Here is an 18,607-nt window from a genome sequence, read left to right as displayed (position 1 = left end):
GAAAGAGGAAATAAATGAATGCCCGGAACTCTGAGCGAGAATCCGAAAGTCATAAAATGATCTACACGTGCTGGCCCTCTTCCCATCCCCAGCTGACTCATGGCCCTCTCCTCCACACGCATCGTGACAAGGGACAGGTGAGTTCAGGGTCTTTCCGGTAAGAAATGTTCTTACCCCCTCTTCTCTGAACTTGCCCCACCTTTCCCCTAGAATGAACTGTCCCAGACGCCTCTGATTATGTAAGAGACACCACTTTAATTACCAGCTATTATATATTTTTTCTACCAGCATGTCAGGAGTGTAATTAAATGGCCTTTTGTTTAATAGCCAATGCTGTCCATCGGGACTATCAGGAATGGCTGTTGGGGATGCTGGCAGCCCTGGAACGCCCCGCCACAAGGGTAGGCTGCTCTCCGCCATCTACACCCTGTACCTGGTGTTGCATCTGCCGAAAGAGACTCGTTCTCCTCAGTGACACAAGTACCCTGTGGGCTCACAGAGGCCCTGGCCTTGAACTCCGCCACAACAGGGACTGGGCTGTCTTACCCCCCACCATCTCTTCCCGTACCATGCACAGGCCTGGCACGAACTCGGTGTCCAATCAAAGCATAGGCACTAAATGACTGATTCATGACATAAATGAGTGAATATTTTATAAAGCATTTAGAGAGTCCTGGAAGGTTTACCTGAGATGTGGTGACCAAGTCCCCATTGTGAATCATATGGCCACACTGTCACCTGTCACAGCAGCTAGGACAGCAGGTTCAACAGCAGGAGGAGACAACCCCTGGGGCCATGGCACCAAGCCATGGAGAGGAACAGGGAGGAACGGGCAGCCGCTCATATGGCTTCCCCCCTCTAGCCAGAGTCAGCAAATGCCTGTCACTTTTCTTTTCCAGAAGGAAATAAATGGAAGCTCATTTTATTTGTAAGGTATGATAAGTAATACCCAGGCAAAATATACGAACATTGGACCAAAAGGCCATATTCGTAAATGACAGAAATATGATCCATATTTTTTACAAGGTTACTAATCACCAAGGGATGTGGAGAGGCTTGGGTAGAGGCTCTCAAGAATATTCCCATCTGGGTGGCTCAGTGAGTTAAGCCTCTGCCTTTGGCTCAGGTCATGATCTCAGGGTCCTGGGATCGGGCCCCACATCAGGCTCTCTGCTCAGTGGGGAGCCTGCTTCTCCCTCTCCTTCTGCCTGCCGCTCCTCTTACTTATGCTCTCTCTCACTCTATCAAATAAACAAAATCTTAAAAAAAGAATATTCCTTCTTTCTTTCCTTCCTTCCTCTCTCCTTCCTTCTTGATGACATATTGCAGAGCACCTCATAACTCAAAAATGAAGGGAAATAATCCTGTGGAAAAGAACAAGCTGTAGCCTGAAACCGAGTCCATTTACAGTGGAAACAGGCACAAAGAGGCTCCCAAAACACTTTTAACCCTGAATGTCTGCTTATTTAAAAAAAAAAAATGACTTGTGAGTGTCAACGTTCTGGACTAAAGAAGCCCACTTGTCTCCCCCGTAAACATGCACCCAAGTCCCCAGGTCCCACTCAGGCTTCCAGACACCAGTGATATAAGTGGTCTTCCCGGTCATTAGCAAGATTCCCAGCTCCACCAGAGGAGGCAGACTACGATTATGAGCCAGCTGCCATGCAAGGTGCTTCCCCGCATTTAGCCCCTTCAATCTCACAAGAATTTCTCTGGCAGAGAAGCCAAACCCTCTCAGAAAGCTGATGACACCAAGGGAGAACCACAGAGCTTCAAAAATCAAAGTAAGCTACGCCACCCTATTCCGCCCCTACCCCTTCATGTTCTAAGAGTCAAGGGGAAAACTGAGCGGTCAAGGGTTTGCTGCTAGACTTCACAGCTAGGCAGCAGGACAGCTGAGACCTGACCCTAACGGCTCAGGTCTCTCTCACTCTAAACAAAGGAAAGTGTGGGGTATTCTGGGAACTTGGCATCGATGATGAATTTGGGGTCCTGCTCACACATTTGTAGCATCTACGTAGCTTCCGTTAAAGCTTTATTCAGTTAAGACAACAGATTGGTTAGTTCAGTAACTATTTGGGGCACCAATCCTGAGCATTCGCAGTGCTGGGCCCTGGGACACATCAGTGCTGGAGAGGATCAAGGTTCCTGCCTCACAGAGCAGGAGTAGAGAAAAACAAGCAAACCACCAGGTTGAGTACAGACACAACTAAGTGCTACAACAAAAAACAGTGGCTAGAACATCTGGGGTGTTCGGGATGGCTGCTTTCCTAAGGCCACAGAGAGGCTGAAACTCAAGGAAGTCATAGGAGTTAGCCAGGGTAATGTCTTCATTTGGGTTCCCTCAGGATGAGATCCTGAGGTGGATTCAAGTGCAAGTTGTGTGTTAGGAAGATGATTCAAGAAAACACCAGCGGGGGGGGGGGGGGGGGGTGCCTGGGTGGCTCAGTGGGTTAAAGCCTCTGCCTTCGGCTCAGGTCATGATCCCAGGGTCCTGGGATCGAGCCCCGCATCGGGCTCTCTGCTCAGCGGGGAGCCTGCTTCCTCCTCTCTCTCTGCCTGCTTCTCTGCCTACTTGTGATCTCTACCTGTCAAATAAATAAATAAAATCTTAAAAAAAAAAAAAAAAGAAAACACCAGTGGGGAAGAAAGACCTGGATGGGAAGGAAGCCATAGATGGATGACATTGGTAACACATGTTACCACTCTGGGAGGCAGGAGCCCACCCCCGCTGGGGCTCTAGGAGACGGTAAAATCCACCCTCCGGCCCTGGTCCACCTACGGGGCAAGGGAGCCAGGATAGTTTTACACCAGCGTGTGAGTCAGCGGCTGAGGGTGGAGGAAGGTGGGCAGGCTTCTGACAGGGTCTGAGAAGTGAGAGCAGGGCAAGTGCAAGTGCCCAGAAAGGAAAGAATGTCTCATTTGGAGGGAGCTGTCAAAAGTTGGGCTCTGGGGGCTCCTGGGGGGGCTCAGTTGGTTGAGTGTTCAACTCCTGATTTTGGCTCAGATCATGATCTCAGGATTGTGAGATGGGGCCCCGCATAGGGCCCCACATTCAGTAGGGAGTTTGCTTAAGATTCTCTCTCTCCCTCTGCCCCTCCCCACTTTCATGCTCTCTCTCTCTCTCAAATAAATAAATCTTAAAAAAAAAAAAAAGTTGGCTCTGAAGTCAGACACTCTGGGTATAAATGCCAGCCCTGTGACACACAGGCTGTGTGGTGTGGAGGCCAATCATTTTCCTCCTCAGCCTCAGTTTCCTCATCTGCACAAGAGGACAAACGAGAATGCTGACCTCATAGGTATGTTGTGGGGATTCAACGGGATAAGCCCTTTAAAGCTGTTAATGCAGAACCTGACACATTTTGTGTGTTCAGTAAATGACAGCTGTTTGCAGGCCATCCAAAGGACAGAGCAGCTGGACCACAGGAAGTGAGGCTGGGAGGGGCGAAGGACATGAGACTGAAGAGGCTGCCGGGGCCAGGGCATCATTTGGGGCTGGATTATCCTTTAGGTGCCTGGGAAGTCACTGAAGGGTTTGAAGCTCTGGGGTGTCCTGACATCAGCTTTCTAGAATGTCATACTCTTCAAAAGCTTGAAATGCTTTTCCTGCTTCTAGATCCCCAGAGCTGAATCCACTCCCAGAAGGAAGGTGCTATTTAGCACTAATTAGCAGACTCCAGAGACTGATGGGAGCAAAGAAGTGCTGGTTTGAATCATCTGAAGGCTGCCCAGACTTGGCTGGAGAATCATCCTGTTTCATTTTCCTTCGGCAGACTTCACTTCTTAATTAAGTTGGCTCCAGCTAACATTCAAATGACTTTGCATTTCCCAAGAAGATGCCAACAGAGGTAGGAGAGGCAGCCCCCAGACCCATCGGGAGACATAGGAAGCAAGACTGGAATAAAAAGCTTGTTGTGGAGACCCCCACGGGAATAACTTACATACTTTTATGAGTTCTTCCCAGAAGGGAAGAGAAAACACAATGCATGCTAGATGTGAATCTGAGAAGACACAAAGAAAAAGGCTGGTGGTTCTGAACCCAAAAGGTAATGTTTCTATGGCAGGGTCCCATCTAAGGAAGGGTATCCACTCAGAAATGGGACAATTTCCAGAGAAGGGGATTGTGGGACAGTGTTGGCTCATGATCAACTGGTTGATTGATTTCTTTCTTTTTTTTTTCTTTCCCTTTCTCTTTGTGTCTTTCCATCCATACACACATATCCCAAAAGATGTCCATTACAGAGGACATGTGATGATTTGAATTTCTATTTTTGGAATCCAGCTACCATCTTGAATGGTGTCTGGACCCATATTCAGAAGACTGTGGTAAGAGTCAATGGTTTGATATAAAGATAAAAGGAGCCCACACAAAAGAGGTGTCTATTGAATAATTCCTTTACAATTCAAGTCTATTCCCTCTCCAAGGGCTAAGAACAAGGTATCTATTATAAAATTTTTTTCACAGTTGATAGACCTAAGAGCCCTGTACCTCCAAGAAGTCATTACACAATACGGGAAGAGGTAGGATGAGGAACAGAGGACATTTCCTAATGATAAAGTCAAAACACCAAGAATCCATAACAATCAATCTGTATGTGCCTATAAGCAGACCTCTAAAATATACGAAGCAAAACCCGGTAAAACTAGAAGAGGAAACAGATGACTCTATTGTCCTAGCTGAAGAGCTTCACACCATATTCTTAGTAACACTGAGAATTCTTAGAGAACACGGAGAGAAAAAGAATAAAAGCAAGGATCAAAAATTTCCGAATGACACCATGGTGACTTAATGGACACATATGGAATGACACACTCAACATGTGCATAAATAAATACATTTTCAGGTGTGCATGGAAAGTTCCTTAAGAAAAAGTTTTCAGTAGGGAATAAAACAAATCTCAATAAATTTCAAAATACTCAACATATTTTCTGTTCACAATAAAATGAGGTTAAAGACTTAACTCAAAACATTAAGATAGCTAGAAAAGTCATTTGGAAAGTGAAAAACTCATTTCTAAATAAAAAGGTCAAAGACAGAGCCAAAGATCAAAGAACAAAAAACAAGGGTAGTTAGAAAATAATTTGAACATAACAGCAATAAAAAATACAATACTCCAAATTGTGGGGACACTGCTAACACAGGGCTTAAGGGAAATCTATAGCTGTAAATGCTTAAGTTAGAAAGGAAAAGTCTTAAACAGCTATGATTTAAATTTCCAACTTAGGAAATTAGAAAATTATGAGCAAATTAAGCAAAAATTAAAAATAAGGAAATAATACAAATTAGAGCCGAAATCAATGATGTAAAAAAGAGACAAAAACAGAGAAAATAAACAAACAGAAACGTTGGTTCTTTGGAAGGATTAGTAAAATTGATAAGCCCCATGTATAATTAATCAAGAAAAAAGTAGAGAAAATACAAATTACTATAACAGAAACGGAAGAGGGTTGTCAGCACTGCTTGTACAGACATCAAAAAAGTCAAGAGCAAAATATTATAAACAACTTTATCCTAATATATCCAACAACCTAGATGAAAGGTATAAGTTCCTTAAAAATATGATTAAAACTGACATAAGGTAATTCCACTTCTAGGATGGCAATGTGAGGACCTGTGTGGACCCACTATGAAGCGAAACAGAGGAAAATTATTAAAAAAAAAAAAAAATTTAAGTCTCTGGATGGTCCCAAGAACGTACAAAAACTAAATAAACATTTATTCAAGAAAATGCACTAAAACTCAGTAAGAACAGCAAGATTCTGCGGCATTTGAACCTGACCCGTTCCCTCCTCTTCATTCGAACCCTAGTATGATAGAAAACTCCACTCCAGGTAGGAACAGCCCAGAACACAGGGCCCCCTCCTTCTCTTCCCTCAGCAATAAAAAGAAATTACTGGGGGCGCCTGGGTGGCTCAGAGGGTTAAGCCTCTGCCTTCGGCTCAGGTCATGATCTCAGGGTCCTGGGATGGAGCCCCGCATCGGGCTCTCTGCTCAGCAGGGAGCCTGCTTCCCCCTCTCCCTCTGCCTGCCTCTCTGCCTCCTTGTGATCTCTGTCCGTCAAATAAATAAATAAAATCTTAAAAAAAAAATTACTGATACTCATGACAACCTGAGGAATTTCAAGACATTATATTGAGCAAAACTGCCTGCCAAGAAAAGGACATACCATACGATTCCAAATATATGAAGTCTTAAAATAGGCAAAACAAATCAGAAGTTTAAAAACTAAAACAAAAACACAAAACCTGCAGCGGCTATCCTGAGGGAATGAGGATGGACTAAAAAGGGACGTAAACGAACTTTTCTTTCTAGGTTTATGGAAATATTCTATATCGACGCAGGAATAGGGTTACATGATAGGTGCACCTGTCGGAACTGAATGGCAATGACTGAGCACTGTGATATAAATTTTACCTTAGATTACTAAAATAATTTCTTCCCAAGTATCATTAGTACTGAATGTGGTAAGAAATGGACAAAGAAAAGCAGAAAGCAAGAAGAGCAGGACCTCAGACTGGGGCTGAGGGTGTTCAGTCAATTTGTCTTCTGTTACAGGTCCGAAATTTTGTATCATAAAAAGTGAAAAAAGAGGGCTGTCTGGGTGGCTCAATCATTAAGCGTCTGCCTTTGGCTCAGATCATGATCCCAGGGTCCTGGGATGAAGCCCTGAATCGGGCTTCCTGCTCTGAGGGAGCCTGCTTCTCCCTCTCCCACTCCCCCTGCTTGTGTTCCCTCTCTCACTGTCTCTCTCTGTGTCACATAAATAAAAATAAAATCTTTTTTTTTTTTTAAAGCAAAAAAAAAAAAAAAAAGAAAGAAAGAAAGAAAGAAAGAAAAAAAAAGGCATTTAGCTTGTATCTAGCTTTTCCTCGTACCCTGCTCTTTTTTTTTCCTTTTTTTTTTTTTAAATAGAAATCAAATAGTGGGTCGAGCTTTATGGGGAGAGTATTTTGAATTCATTAAAACAGTGCCCATTTCTCAACCTATCTTACTCAGTCAGACCGGGACCTTGGAAAGGGGACAAATTTCACATGTCAGTGACTGACTTCTGCCACACGTCTACCTAATTCCCTGAGATGAGGGTTTCTTAGCCCAGACACTACTGACATCTGGGCCAACCTAAGTCTGTGTCTTGGGGCCTGTATCTTGATGTCTAGCAGCATGGGTGACCTCTGTGTACTTGACGTTCTCGGTCCACCCCCCTACCCCCGCCACCGACTTGTGAAAACTGCAACTTTCTTCAGACATTCCCGAAAGTCTCCGGGTGGGTAAAACTGCAAAGTTGAGAACTCCCACCCAAACCAGGCATCCTCAACCAGGACAGCACTGCCGCCTGTCAAGGGGATAAAAACTGGCTCTTGGAGAGATGAAAAAGTCTTGGGGATTATCATTGCTGATGGCCCCCCAAAAAAGGGCCATGATACATACACAACAGAATATTGGTGGCATTAAACTCTCACAGTAGAAAGGAGGAATTCATAGGAGAAAGATCTGAAACGAGGAGGAGGAGTAATAATGGAAGAGAGATTAAGAAATCTCTCCCATGAAGAGGTCTAGCATCCTACTGACAGCAATCATTCCCTTCCTGCGTCTGGCATCCCCAGAGAAAGGGGAGTCTTCCTCTGCTTGAGAAAGATGTGGCAGATGAAGCAGTTACTTCCCAGAACCTTCGAAATTGCCTTCAAAGCCTGAGATGTAGGAGAATACAAATGTAGGAAAAAAGCCATGAGGGGCTCTTGCTGGGTCCGAAGCTGTCCCTCGATGTGCCGGAAGCTTTCCTTTAAGTTCTAATGGAAACCACACAAGTTGAGCTGACCTCAGACACATGACCACAGGTCGGACCTGGCCAGAACAATGACCTCAGCAGCCATGCCATTATATACCATTTCTAAAAGAAGATAAAGGGGGCATTTTTCAAGTTTCTCATCTACTCAAACCCACCCAGCAAAACCCCTGGATGGCAATTCCAATTAACTCAATGATGCAAAAGAAATGAATCTTAGAATTTCCTATTTTCCTTTTCCTGTGTCTTTATGCAAAGGCTCGCCTAACACTTGAAGAACCAGCTGGTTTATAATCCTGAATATTCATGCTTCCTGGAGTCACACCCGGCCAGTTAGCGTACATGGGACCCTGTGATCGTTTCGCAATCCATACTTAAAATGCATTCAGATTTGTTCAGGGAAAGCAAACTCCCAGACGTGCAGCCTACAAAGACGCTGTAGTGGGCGCACTCCACTCTCAAGGACTCTATTATCAGAGTAACACCGAGGCTGATCGAGAACCTTCTGACGTGCGGTATCTCTGTAACTAAGGTATTTGAGCATTTTGGTGGTGTTTCGGATTTTTAAATGTCAGAAGGAGGAAAGAACGACAGTGAGACAGCTAATTTTACGTGTCATCAGGGACAGGCCCTGGTGCCCAGTTGTTATGTCAACATCAGTCTAGATGTCACTGGGAAGGTATTTTTAGATGTGATGAACATTTCCAATCAGTGGACTGTAAGGAGCTTCACTCACACTCCCCAGCTGGCCTTAAGAGAAAAGACTGAGGTTTCCCAAATAAAATTCTACCTCAAAAGACAGCAACATGGAAATCCTGCCTGATTTTCCAGCCTGCTGGCTGGCTCTGCCCATTTCAAACTCAAGACTACAATATTGTCCATTACCTGAGCTTCCAGCCTGCGGGCTGACCCTACAAATTTCAGATTGGCCAGCCCCAAAAACCATGCAAACCAATTCCTTAAAATAACTGCTCCCTTTTCCTCCTCTCCTCTGTCCCCCTACCCACACACACATACTCTTTGTTGGTTCTGTTTCTCTGGAGAACCATGACTGATGCAAACAGGACCATACATCCTATCTTAGATGGAGCTAGAAGCACCTGGAGTCCATACCACAATGAGTGCCAAGGCAAGCAGCTGGCAGAGAGGACACCTCCCAGAGCCAGAAAAGGCGAGTCTAAAGCCTGCAGAGGCTGGTGCCGATGGGAAGTGGGAAGTCCCTTATTCACCAGCAAGGGCCTGCAAAGCTCTGAGCTGGAGGCCCTGGGAAATGCAGACTGGGAGGGGAAGGCAGGGGATGGAGATGAGAACCAGGTGAGAAGTTCCTATTATGACCAGTTAAACTCTCCACCCATCCTACAAACCAGGAAGCAAACCGCCACCTCCCTGATTCTTAAAGATAAAAGGTTAAACGATGTGAGGCTCTGCACTTTGGAAAAGCAGGCAAGTAGAGCCCAGGGCTGAGGAACAAGACAGAAGCAAGGGTGAAGGCTTAGTCCGCAAGGTGACCTACAAGAACCCCAGCCTCCCCGCCCAGCTTCCAGAATGCCAGGTGCAGGTCCACCTGCCCAGAGCCTAGGGAGCCTCCGCTGGGGAAAGAAATAGCCTCAAAGAAAAGGCCAGATGCTAACACTTGGGGTCAACCAGTGAAAGCCCGGCTCACTCGCCATTCATCCTTCAATGAAGCTTAATTAACGAGCTCGGCCCTATTAGCTTAGTGCTTCCAGCTTAAATAAGAATCCCAGTAAGGGGCGCCTGGGTGGCTCAGTGGGTTGAGCCACTGCCTTCGGCTCAGGTCATGATCTCAGGGCCCTGGGATCGAGTCCCGCATCGGGCTCTCTGCTCAGCGGTGAGCCTGCTTCCCTCTCTCTCTCTCTCTCTCTCTCTATCTGCCTGCCTCTCCGTCTACTTGTGATCTCTGTCAAATAAATAAATAGAATCTTTAAAAAAAAAAAAAAAGAATCCCAGTAAGGTACATGACCGTGGAACTTCAGATGGCCAGAGACAGAGAGAAGATTCTAAGAGGTTCCAGAGAGAGAAAGAAAAATAAAATCAAGGAAAGGAATGCTACAAGGCTTCTCTCAAACACTCTCTAAATGAGAATCCTGAGCCGAAGTGATTTTTCTACCTAGAATTCTGCATCCAGCAAAAGAATGGGAAAAAAAAAAAACAACACTTCAAACGTAAGTATCTCAAAACATTGTAGCTCATATATCCTCTCCTGGGAAATGAAAGGAGAAAGTGCTTTTCCTCCCAAAGCTCTTCCTGTCCCCTCCTTGGAATTCCTAGTCCCCAGTTCTGGACCACTGTGGTTACGTAACTGGTATTCATCCTTGCCCTAAAGAGGACTTGGCCATGTCTGGCCGTCCTGCACCCTCCCGGACTACCAACCCCATACCTACAAGAGTAAATGCTCAAGAACATTTAGTTTCTATTCTTCCTTCTGAAAGCTATCCTCTTTCTGGAATGTGAAATAATGCCCAATCAAAAAGCCCAAGACTGCAATGAAAGAAAATTCCTTTTTCAGAATATCCCTGCTTTAAAGCTATATTGCCTTTCTCTGCTTTAAATCCCAAGTTTCTGGGGGCACCCAGGTGGCTCAGTGGGTTGAGTGTCCGACTCTGGGTTTCGGCTCTGGTCATGACCTCAGGGTCATGAAATGAAGCCCTTTGTTAGGCTCTGCACCCAGCAGGGAGCCTGCCTGAGATTCTCTCTCTCTCTCTCTCCCCCTCTGCTCCTCTCCCTGCTCATGCACACACACACACACTCTCTCTGTCCAAAATAAATCTTCAAAAACAATTAAAAAATAAATCCCAAGTTTCTGGTAACTTCTTGGTTTCTGGAGGAAACAACTTGCTCTTTGAAACTGTGACTCCATTTTTCCTACAAAGGAGGCCCGGGACTCCCTACAGAGCAAGTCGCACAAGATGGCCATCGGAGGGCTAGATGCCACGTGAGCACATTAGGAGAGAGCTGTTTGGCTGCTTCTGGTCAATTAAGCACAAGATCTTCTGTTTCCAAAAGAAACCAGTGTTGGTTCTTAGGTTCAAAGAAAACCAACTTCTCTGCAGGGTGGTATGTAGACATCGACTACCTTCCTGTCACTGGTTATCTACAAAGCAAGCCTGTGATTCTTGAGCATGAGGAATTCATCCTCAGAGATCCCGTGGCCCAGAACGCCTGTGTCCACTCACTCCCGCATAACCTACTAAGCTGATCTGACTGAAGGGAGAAGGAGTGTGTGTATCACCCCGGGGGTCCACTAAGGTCATCCCTCCGGGGTCCAGCACCTCCTCCAGGAGCCAAGAGTCATGCCAACCACTTCCTGGTAGCCACAAAATCCAAACAACAGCCCTGATGGCTTTTCTAAGTGGATGTGGCAGCTCCCTGTAAGGCAATCACTGACCTGTCACAACAAAGAAAGAGAACAGATAAAAATACTCTCATCAAAGCCTAGAGGCTGGGTAGAATTCCATGTCTGCCAAGTAGTAAAAATCCATAACATTTTAAATAGTGTCTTAAGCAGAAGCTAGTAACAGCCTCTGTCCAAAAGCTGGTGGAGTACAGATGGGACATCAGCCATGCACTTGACGTGGCAGCTGGCAGGCAGCCCTCAGAAAATGCATCTGATAGGGAAGGTGTGCTTCCACAAGGAACCCTTCTGTGGGGCCTGAGCTCTACTCTTCAGGACAGGCAGTCTTCTGGGCTAAGTTACTCACACGACAGCTGTTTCTTGCCCAAGGTCAAATGCAGCCCTGGACAATGAACTGTGCTAGTAGGCCTCAGTCAACCATCTAAAAGCCAGCATTCAGGGTTTCACTTCTTTCAGCTTTGAGCTTTGGAAGCCCCTTCAAGCTTGGCACCGAGCCTCTGGGAGGACAAAACATGCCCTAAGACGACAGAGAAATGCGGGAGCCCAGGAGTCTGAAATCAAGGTGTGGGCAGGGTCATGCTCCCTCTGAAGGCTCCAGGAGAGGATCCTTCCTTGCCCCTTCCAGCATCTGGTGGCTCCACGTTCCTTGGCTTGTGGCTGTACCATTCCGATCTCTACCCCCATCTTTACATGGTCTTCTCACCTATGTCTCTGTGTTTCAAATATTCTTATGTCTTTCTCTAATGGGGACGTCTGTCATTGGATTGAGGGCCACCCTAAAACCGGGATGATCTCATCTTGAGGTCCTTAATTCAATTACACCTGGGAAGGTGATTCTCCAAATAAGGTCACGTTCACAGGTTCCGTGGGTTAGGACTAGGACATATCTTTAGGGGGAACATTATTCAACTCCCTGTAGTCCAACAAACCAGACAAGAATATGAGTTATTTATTTACATGAACATGGGATACTTCATTGTATTTCATCACGGTAAGCCCTGAGACACTATCAAGTTAAAGGCTGGTAGGAAGGTCAACCTAAGTGTCCTTGAACAAGTTAGAGTCTGTCTGAGCTTCAGTGTCCTTATGTGTGAAATGGGGATAACCCAACCTGGTAAGGCCGTTGTACAGATTAACAGTCATTCACGTAGAGTGGTTGGCACCCCAATGTCTTGTTGATAGGGCTCCAGTCTCTAAAGGCTCCAAGAAAAATATTCAACAAACACGGCAGGAAAAGGCATCCAAAGACTCTTTGATCAAGCCACTTTCAGGAAATGTCTTACATACTTAGAAAAAACAGACAAGATCAAGGTAACAGGCCTGCCAAAGGCTGATAATGTCACACCAGTGAGAAATCAAGGACTTCGGGTCCTAAGAACAGCCTCTCCCAAGTGGCCGCCTGTGGCCACAGTTTTCCAATGATCCCAGGGTCACCAACCTAAATATACAGTGTGCCATTGCCTCTAGAGTCCCCAGAACACAAGCTGTGTCTTAGTTATCTCTGTGCCCCCAACACCTAGCACCACTGGCACCTCAGTCACTCAACAAACATTGTTGGAATGAACCAGGACACTCCGGAACCTCAGCTCTGGTTACAGACCACGATACGGGTACATCCTGCTGAGTACTTCACATACACAGTGACTACATTAGATGGGATAATACCCTACACGCCCTGGCACGGCAGCTGCTCCAAATGTCAGCGACCAGCAGTGCTTATCTTAACCCTCACCCCAGCCGGAATGGAGGCATCATCGTTCCCATGGTACACCGCAGGCACTGAGGAAAGAGTGGGTAAGTCACAGAGCTAAGACCTGGCAGAGCAGGGTCTGTCACTACAAAGACCTGTGTCCTCTCCACTACACACCCTACACCTGATCGTAATATTTAGTCTTGGCTATAAGGCTGGTCCCAGCCCACATATCTATAACCAGACTACATAGTGAGGCATGCACCCACACACGTGTGTGTATTATGTGTGTATGTACATGTTCACACACACAGTACCATCACTGAAAGAATACGCCAGAGGGAACATGGAGCTGAAAAGCAAGTTCCCAGGGAACACGGTAAATTGTCTTGCCCTGTTAAGCTCCTGAATTGTACTGCCAAAGGGTCAAGTGTCCCACGTCACGCTCCACTGAGCTCACAGAAGCAACGTATACAATGTCTTGTAAACTCTATAGAGCCTGATCCCCAGGTTTATTACTTCCTGTTGAATTCGTGTTTCTAAGCCTACAGGGAAAGAAACATGAAATGTGCTCAACACTCCTGTCCCAGCACTTTCCTCTCCACCGAAACTCCCAAGGAAAGTGGTCAGGAGACATGACCAGGAATTAAAGGGCATCCCAGCCTCAGAACTTACAGGAGGAATGGATGCTGGGGAAGCTTTTGCGGCCCTCGGACACCAGGTCAGGGTCACCCGTGCAGTGCATTTCCGAGTTCATCACTCCATCTGGAAAGCAGCGGTAAAAGAAATCGGGGCGAGGTCTACAAAAGACACCATGGACATTTTCAATATAAAATGCTGCATCGCAAAGGAACCCCCAGCTGACCCCGCCTTTCCCTGCTGCCCCCAGCTCCTCCTCCTGCCGTCCACACCAGCGCTCCCCCGGCACCACTCCAGACTCAGTGATCTTGGGGAAAGCTCAGGTTTCGGGGTCAGAAAGCTCTGAGTTGGAACTCTCACGCTGCCACATACTCATTTGTGGACCTTGGGAAGGTCCCACAGCCTCCCCTAGCCTCAGCTTCCACTTCTGTAAAAGGGGAGATGAATATCTGCCCCCAGGGGAGGTCATGAGGGCTGGAGGAGAGGACTAATGGGAGGCACCTAAGCACAGTGCCAGCGGAGAAAGTAGTTCTTGCCTCCAGCGACAGCTCCCAGACTCCAGGCTCCTCATGTCCCCACATCTTGAATTTGGATGGTCAGTCACCCCTCTTCGAATAGCAGGTCTCACCTAACCTCACTGAGACCGAGGACCCAACAGCTCAGCTCCATGGTACAGAGCGCACGGCCATGTAGGCTGGCCTCCCTGGCCCAGGTCTGGGGACACAGACCTCACGGGGCATGGGCAGAAGTGGGGCCCAAGATCGAACCCCTTGCCGCAGGCACAGCTGCTACTTATGGAGCCATTACCAGGTACCACACACAGTGCCAAGCACGGCACCCCCATCGTATCACGTGGCTCTTATGCCAACTCTGGGACTTCCTTCATCTGACAGGTGCAAAAATGAAGGTTTAGAAAGATTACACTCCTGTCCAAGGTCACATCCAACCAGCAAGTGGAAAAGGCAAGCCTGCACCCCAGTGATTGGATTCCTGCACTGACACACTTCCCCCCGTGTTTTTCTGCCTTCCTCTGGTGAGGATTCTCACACAGATGAGTGATGGCCAATCCCTTCCCACTAATTCAGCTAATATTTGCTGAAGGCCAGCCATGGGCAAGGCTTTGCTGGTGCTGTAAACACACGGCCCCTTTTGTGCACATAGTGGGTCACACCAACTCTTTTCAGCTCTGAGATCTAGGCCTAATAATAATCTGTCAGTATCAATAAAATATCAATGATCAATATCAAAAAAAAATCTCTCAGAATTTCTGATGTACTCTCTCCCCCCTACACGGCTACTGTTTCTCCAAGTGTGGTTATTCACCTACTGAACCAAAACCCCCAGAGCAGACAAGGCCTGGGAACCAGCATTTTATTGGGGCCCCAAGGCAACTCTTAACACAGCAAGTTGGGAGAACACCACCACCCCATGGTCAGGCACTGCCCAATTTGTAGCCACCTTCTGCCCCCTACGTGCCTGGCTAGCACCCTCCCCCAGGCAGATAATCAGTAAATGCTGAGCTTCTGAGATGGGAGCTAACCTGTCCAAGGCCAACGGCCAAAGTCAGGCCTCAGATCCAGGTCTTTCTGACTGTTCATGTCTAGGGAAACTAGCTCACTTCTGGAGAGTGGAGGGAAAAGGCAAGATAAATGGAGAACAGAAATCATGTCCCAGGGGCAACCAGAAGTGCTCCTTAAGCCAAAGCTCAAACGCCAATCCACAGATGACCTCGAGAGTCTAAGCCACCCTTTGTTTCTTTCTGGAACTTACCTTCCCACTATTAACTTAATAGTGTTTGTGCAGACTCCATTCAGAGCAAGAGCCAAGGACACCGCTACAAAACAAAACCAACAGACAGAAGAATAACCAGCTGGCTCTCAAACCACAATCATCGCCATCAACGTTATCATCGTCATCACTGTTACATCATCATACTATTCATTATGACTATGGACATATGAGCCAATAGTTTAAAAGACAGGGGGAAGTCTGAGTGGCTAGAGTAAAATACAATTAAGGCAAGACTTTGGAGAGTGGCTCATAAAATCCCAAGCTTCTAGGACACAAAATTTATCTCTTCTCCTTGACTAAAATTTTTAATACTGGAAAGGAAACTATCCATTATGTTTTGGCCTGATATGAACAGATTTAATACTATAGGATGTCGAGTTTCTTTCACATGTTCTTTACAAAACATAACTTTTTGATTTGTTTCTGGCAACTTCTCAAACATAATTCTAATCAGAGCAGCTGCTGGACTCCTTTAGAGTAGGACATTCCCGCTCCGCGATTATCTCTGTGTTGACCCACCACCTGCTGACAGCTGTCCCTTTGTTATCAAACAAATCACTTTCTGAGAAGGTAAACAGTCCCAACACCTCCCTGGGTTCTGAGAAGGTTTGCCAAGGTGGTGCTTTTTGCCACCTGAGGCAATAGGAACTTCTGGACTACCTTATTTAAAAATATAAAGCCTGGGGACTTTTTCTAAGTAGCTTGGAAGGACGTTGCTGGATAAAGTACAGATCATTCAAAGGGTATCTCACAAGTCTCTCCTATTTTATCAAAACTGCACAAAGGGTGAATCAATGTGATAGAAGGTCAAATGCCTTGCATAAAAACCTACAGATGCCCCATTCCAATGCTTTGTTGAATAACAAAGCACGTGAGCTACCATTTCCCTTTGGCAGGCCATTAACTGTTCAACAGTAGCTGAGATTTATGTAAGAAAACAGAGGTGGAGAGATATTTCCAGGAAGGAGCTGCCTAGAGCAATGCAGGGTCATTAAGGGAGACAAACGTGTTCTCTGAACAGAAAGTACCGCGCAATGGCCGCCACCGTCACCAAGGGCACTGGCCACAGAGACCGATACAAAACCTATCTGCTTTTAACAAGTCATGAGAAGCAGAGAGAACAGAGGGGCCAGTTCAAATGAAAACCTTTGTCAAAAGGAAACTAATCACCTAAGCGCAAGATGGGCCACAACGGGCCCTATCTGAGTGAAGATGGATGGTATGGGGAGAGCCAAGCAGGAGTCACAGCCCAGCACTGCCATTAACACACCAAGCAGGCAACTGGGACAGATAAATTGGAAACCAGTGTGTAGGAATTCAGAGAGATCTTCTGATACCATTCTGCATGCACGGACCCTTCCTTCTAAAATGCTGACCTTCCTTCTCTCTAGCCAGCTCAGAGCCCCCCTGAGAGGTCTCCTTTGCAGAGAGGAGGGAAAATGCCCTGGGCTCTCTTCACTGCCATATTCTCCCCAGAGCCAGGACAATTAACAGGCTGTGAGATCACCCGGCATGACTGGGGTCTTTTCCTGGTAGAGCTGCTTTGGCGGGCTCACGGCTGTGTTTTCCCAGCAGGGCCGGCCTCCTTCTGATCCTGGTCCTAGCATGGCCTTAGCACAGAGGAGGTCTCTGGGAACAAGCATCGCCAGCTGATCTCCCAATGCCCTTGGGGAACTTCACAGACTGCTACATCAATGCAGAACACCATACACATCCCCAGTCTCAGCACTGGGTTGGCTTTATTGTAGCAAAGAGCAGTTCTTTAAAAAGTTTCAAGTAACTGAGCTAGAAAACCTGTAGATGTGATGTAACTGCCAACAGCCGGCAACTTCACTCTCTGATCCAGAAGCCTGAAGGAGACAGAAAACAATGGGGCTACTGACCGACAACATTTAGGGTGAAAGTCCTCTCATCATTCTGGAAGTAAACCGAATGGATTATTTTCATCTGAATAGTACAACCCCTAGGGGACCGCTATGGGGAACTCTCACCGATAGCAGAGGGTAGGCTGGGACCAGATCAAGAGGCATGAAGGGCTGCCTGAGCAGGAAATGAACAGCCCAAATCAGGAACGCTTGTCAATTAACAATAACCCAGTGGGTCTCTTTCATAAGAGTCATGCTGACAACATCCCACAGCACTGTGGGTTTGAGAGAACAGACAAACCAACAAACCAGGCTGTGTCCAATAAAGAAATGCAAAATAATGTGTCATGTGAGTTAGCCCACAAGTGGCCTGTATGGAGAACACTACTGGTCATACACATCCCAGAGGTTAGAGAGCTTTTGTTGTTACTTTGTTTGTTGTTGAGAATTTGGAGCTGCAGGATTTCTGTAACAGAACACTCTGTTGTATCGACTGGCTGTTCTGCAGCCGAAATTCCTAAAAGCAGGATGCTGCACGGGGCAAGCCTCTCCCGTCTCGTCTACAGCAGAAGCGTGAAGATGGCCACTGTGGACGTGTAGGTAAGAGGCAGTCTTGGGATTCAGGGACCTGAGCACCAAATCACTCTCACTAAGAAAGTCCTGAATTCTAGATCACATTGGAAAGGCTACACCTGGTTTTCTGTCCTGACTTTTTAAAGATCAGTCCCTCACCCCCTACTTCTGAGGATTCCTAAAAGAAGTGACTTTAAAAAACAAAAAAAGTCATGTACAACAGGAGGCTCCCCAGGCAGGCTTTCATCTATTTAGGCAAACAGAACATCCAAAGACTCTACTCTTCTCTGTTAACATATACAAGGCAGGGTGTGGTGTGCAATTTTGAAATGTCATCTAAGGGAGATTTCGTGGAAAATGAAAAAGTCTAGAGAAGTAACTTACTGCCACAACAACACCCAACTCCAACAGCTGACAGTAAATTATAACCATAACCACAAACGACCAGAGACTCGTGACTCTTGTGTCCAAGTGTGAAAAATGAGTCAAGCCAGAGGGTCTGTCTGGGAAGTCTCGTCTATGAGACGAAGAGCTACTTGGAGGTGGGTCCTGAAGATGATGGTTCTACGGGTATGGGCCAGGAGCAACCACCCCTGCAAGCCCAAACCTCATAGAAACCAAAGGCAAGGGCAGGATTAGGCAGGATGTGTGACGGGTAGAGGGAAGGCATATTATAGAGAGGAGTGTGTCTCCACCCCCGCTGGCCCAGCTCCCAACTCCAATCCCCACGAAGCTCTTCTGTCCATTCTCCCCCCATTCTTGGGTATTTGTGAGATTGCTCATACAGTCCTATAACTAACCCCTAATTTATATGAGCTAATTGGAGAGTGATTCTGTTCTGTTCAGTTAGAGCCCAACCAAAGCCTGGTTATGTAAGAAATATTCCCTGTTC

General features: G+C 46.5%; 1 protein-coding gene across 3 annotated transcripts in view; it reads right to left on the bottom strand.

Annotated features, from left to right (window-relative positions):
• PLPP4 (phospholipid phosphatase 4) overlaps positions 1-18,607 on the bottom strand; it is an 89,820-nt gene that overhangs the window by 43,850 nt on the left and 27,363 nt on the right. For all 3 annotated transcript variants that reach the window (XM_047703187.1, XM_047703186.1, XM_047703188.1), the window contains 2 exons: positions 15,257-15,320; positions 13,523-13,647 (listed from right to left, as the gene is read on the bottom strand). In XM_047703187.1, the coding sequence (XP_047559143.1) occupies positions 13,523-13,647; positions 15,257-15,320 (189 nt within the window). The remainder of the gene's footprint in view (positions 1-13,522; positions 13,648-15,256; positions 15,321-18,607) is intronic.

Source organism: Lutra lutra, chromosome 14, assembly GCF_902655055.1.
Source record: "Lutra lutra chromosome 14, mLutLut1.2, whole genome shotgun sequence".
Taxonomy (NCBI): Eukaryota; Metazoa; Chordata; class Mammalia; order Carnivora; family Mustelidae; genus Lutra; species Lutra lutra.
The sequence above is the reverse complement of the archived record's forward strand: the minus strand, read 5'-3'. Positions and strand labels throughout refer to the sequence as shown.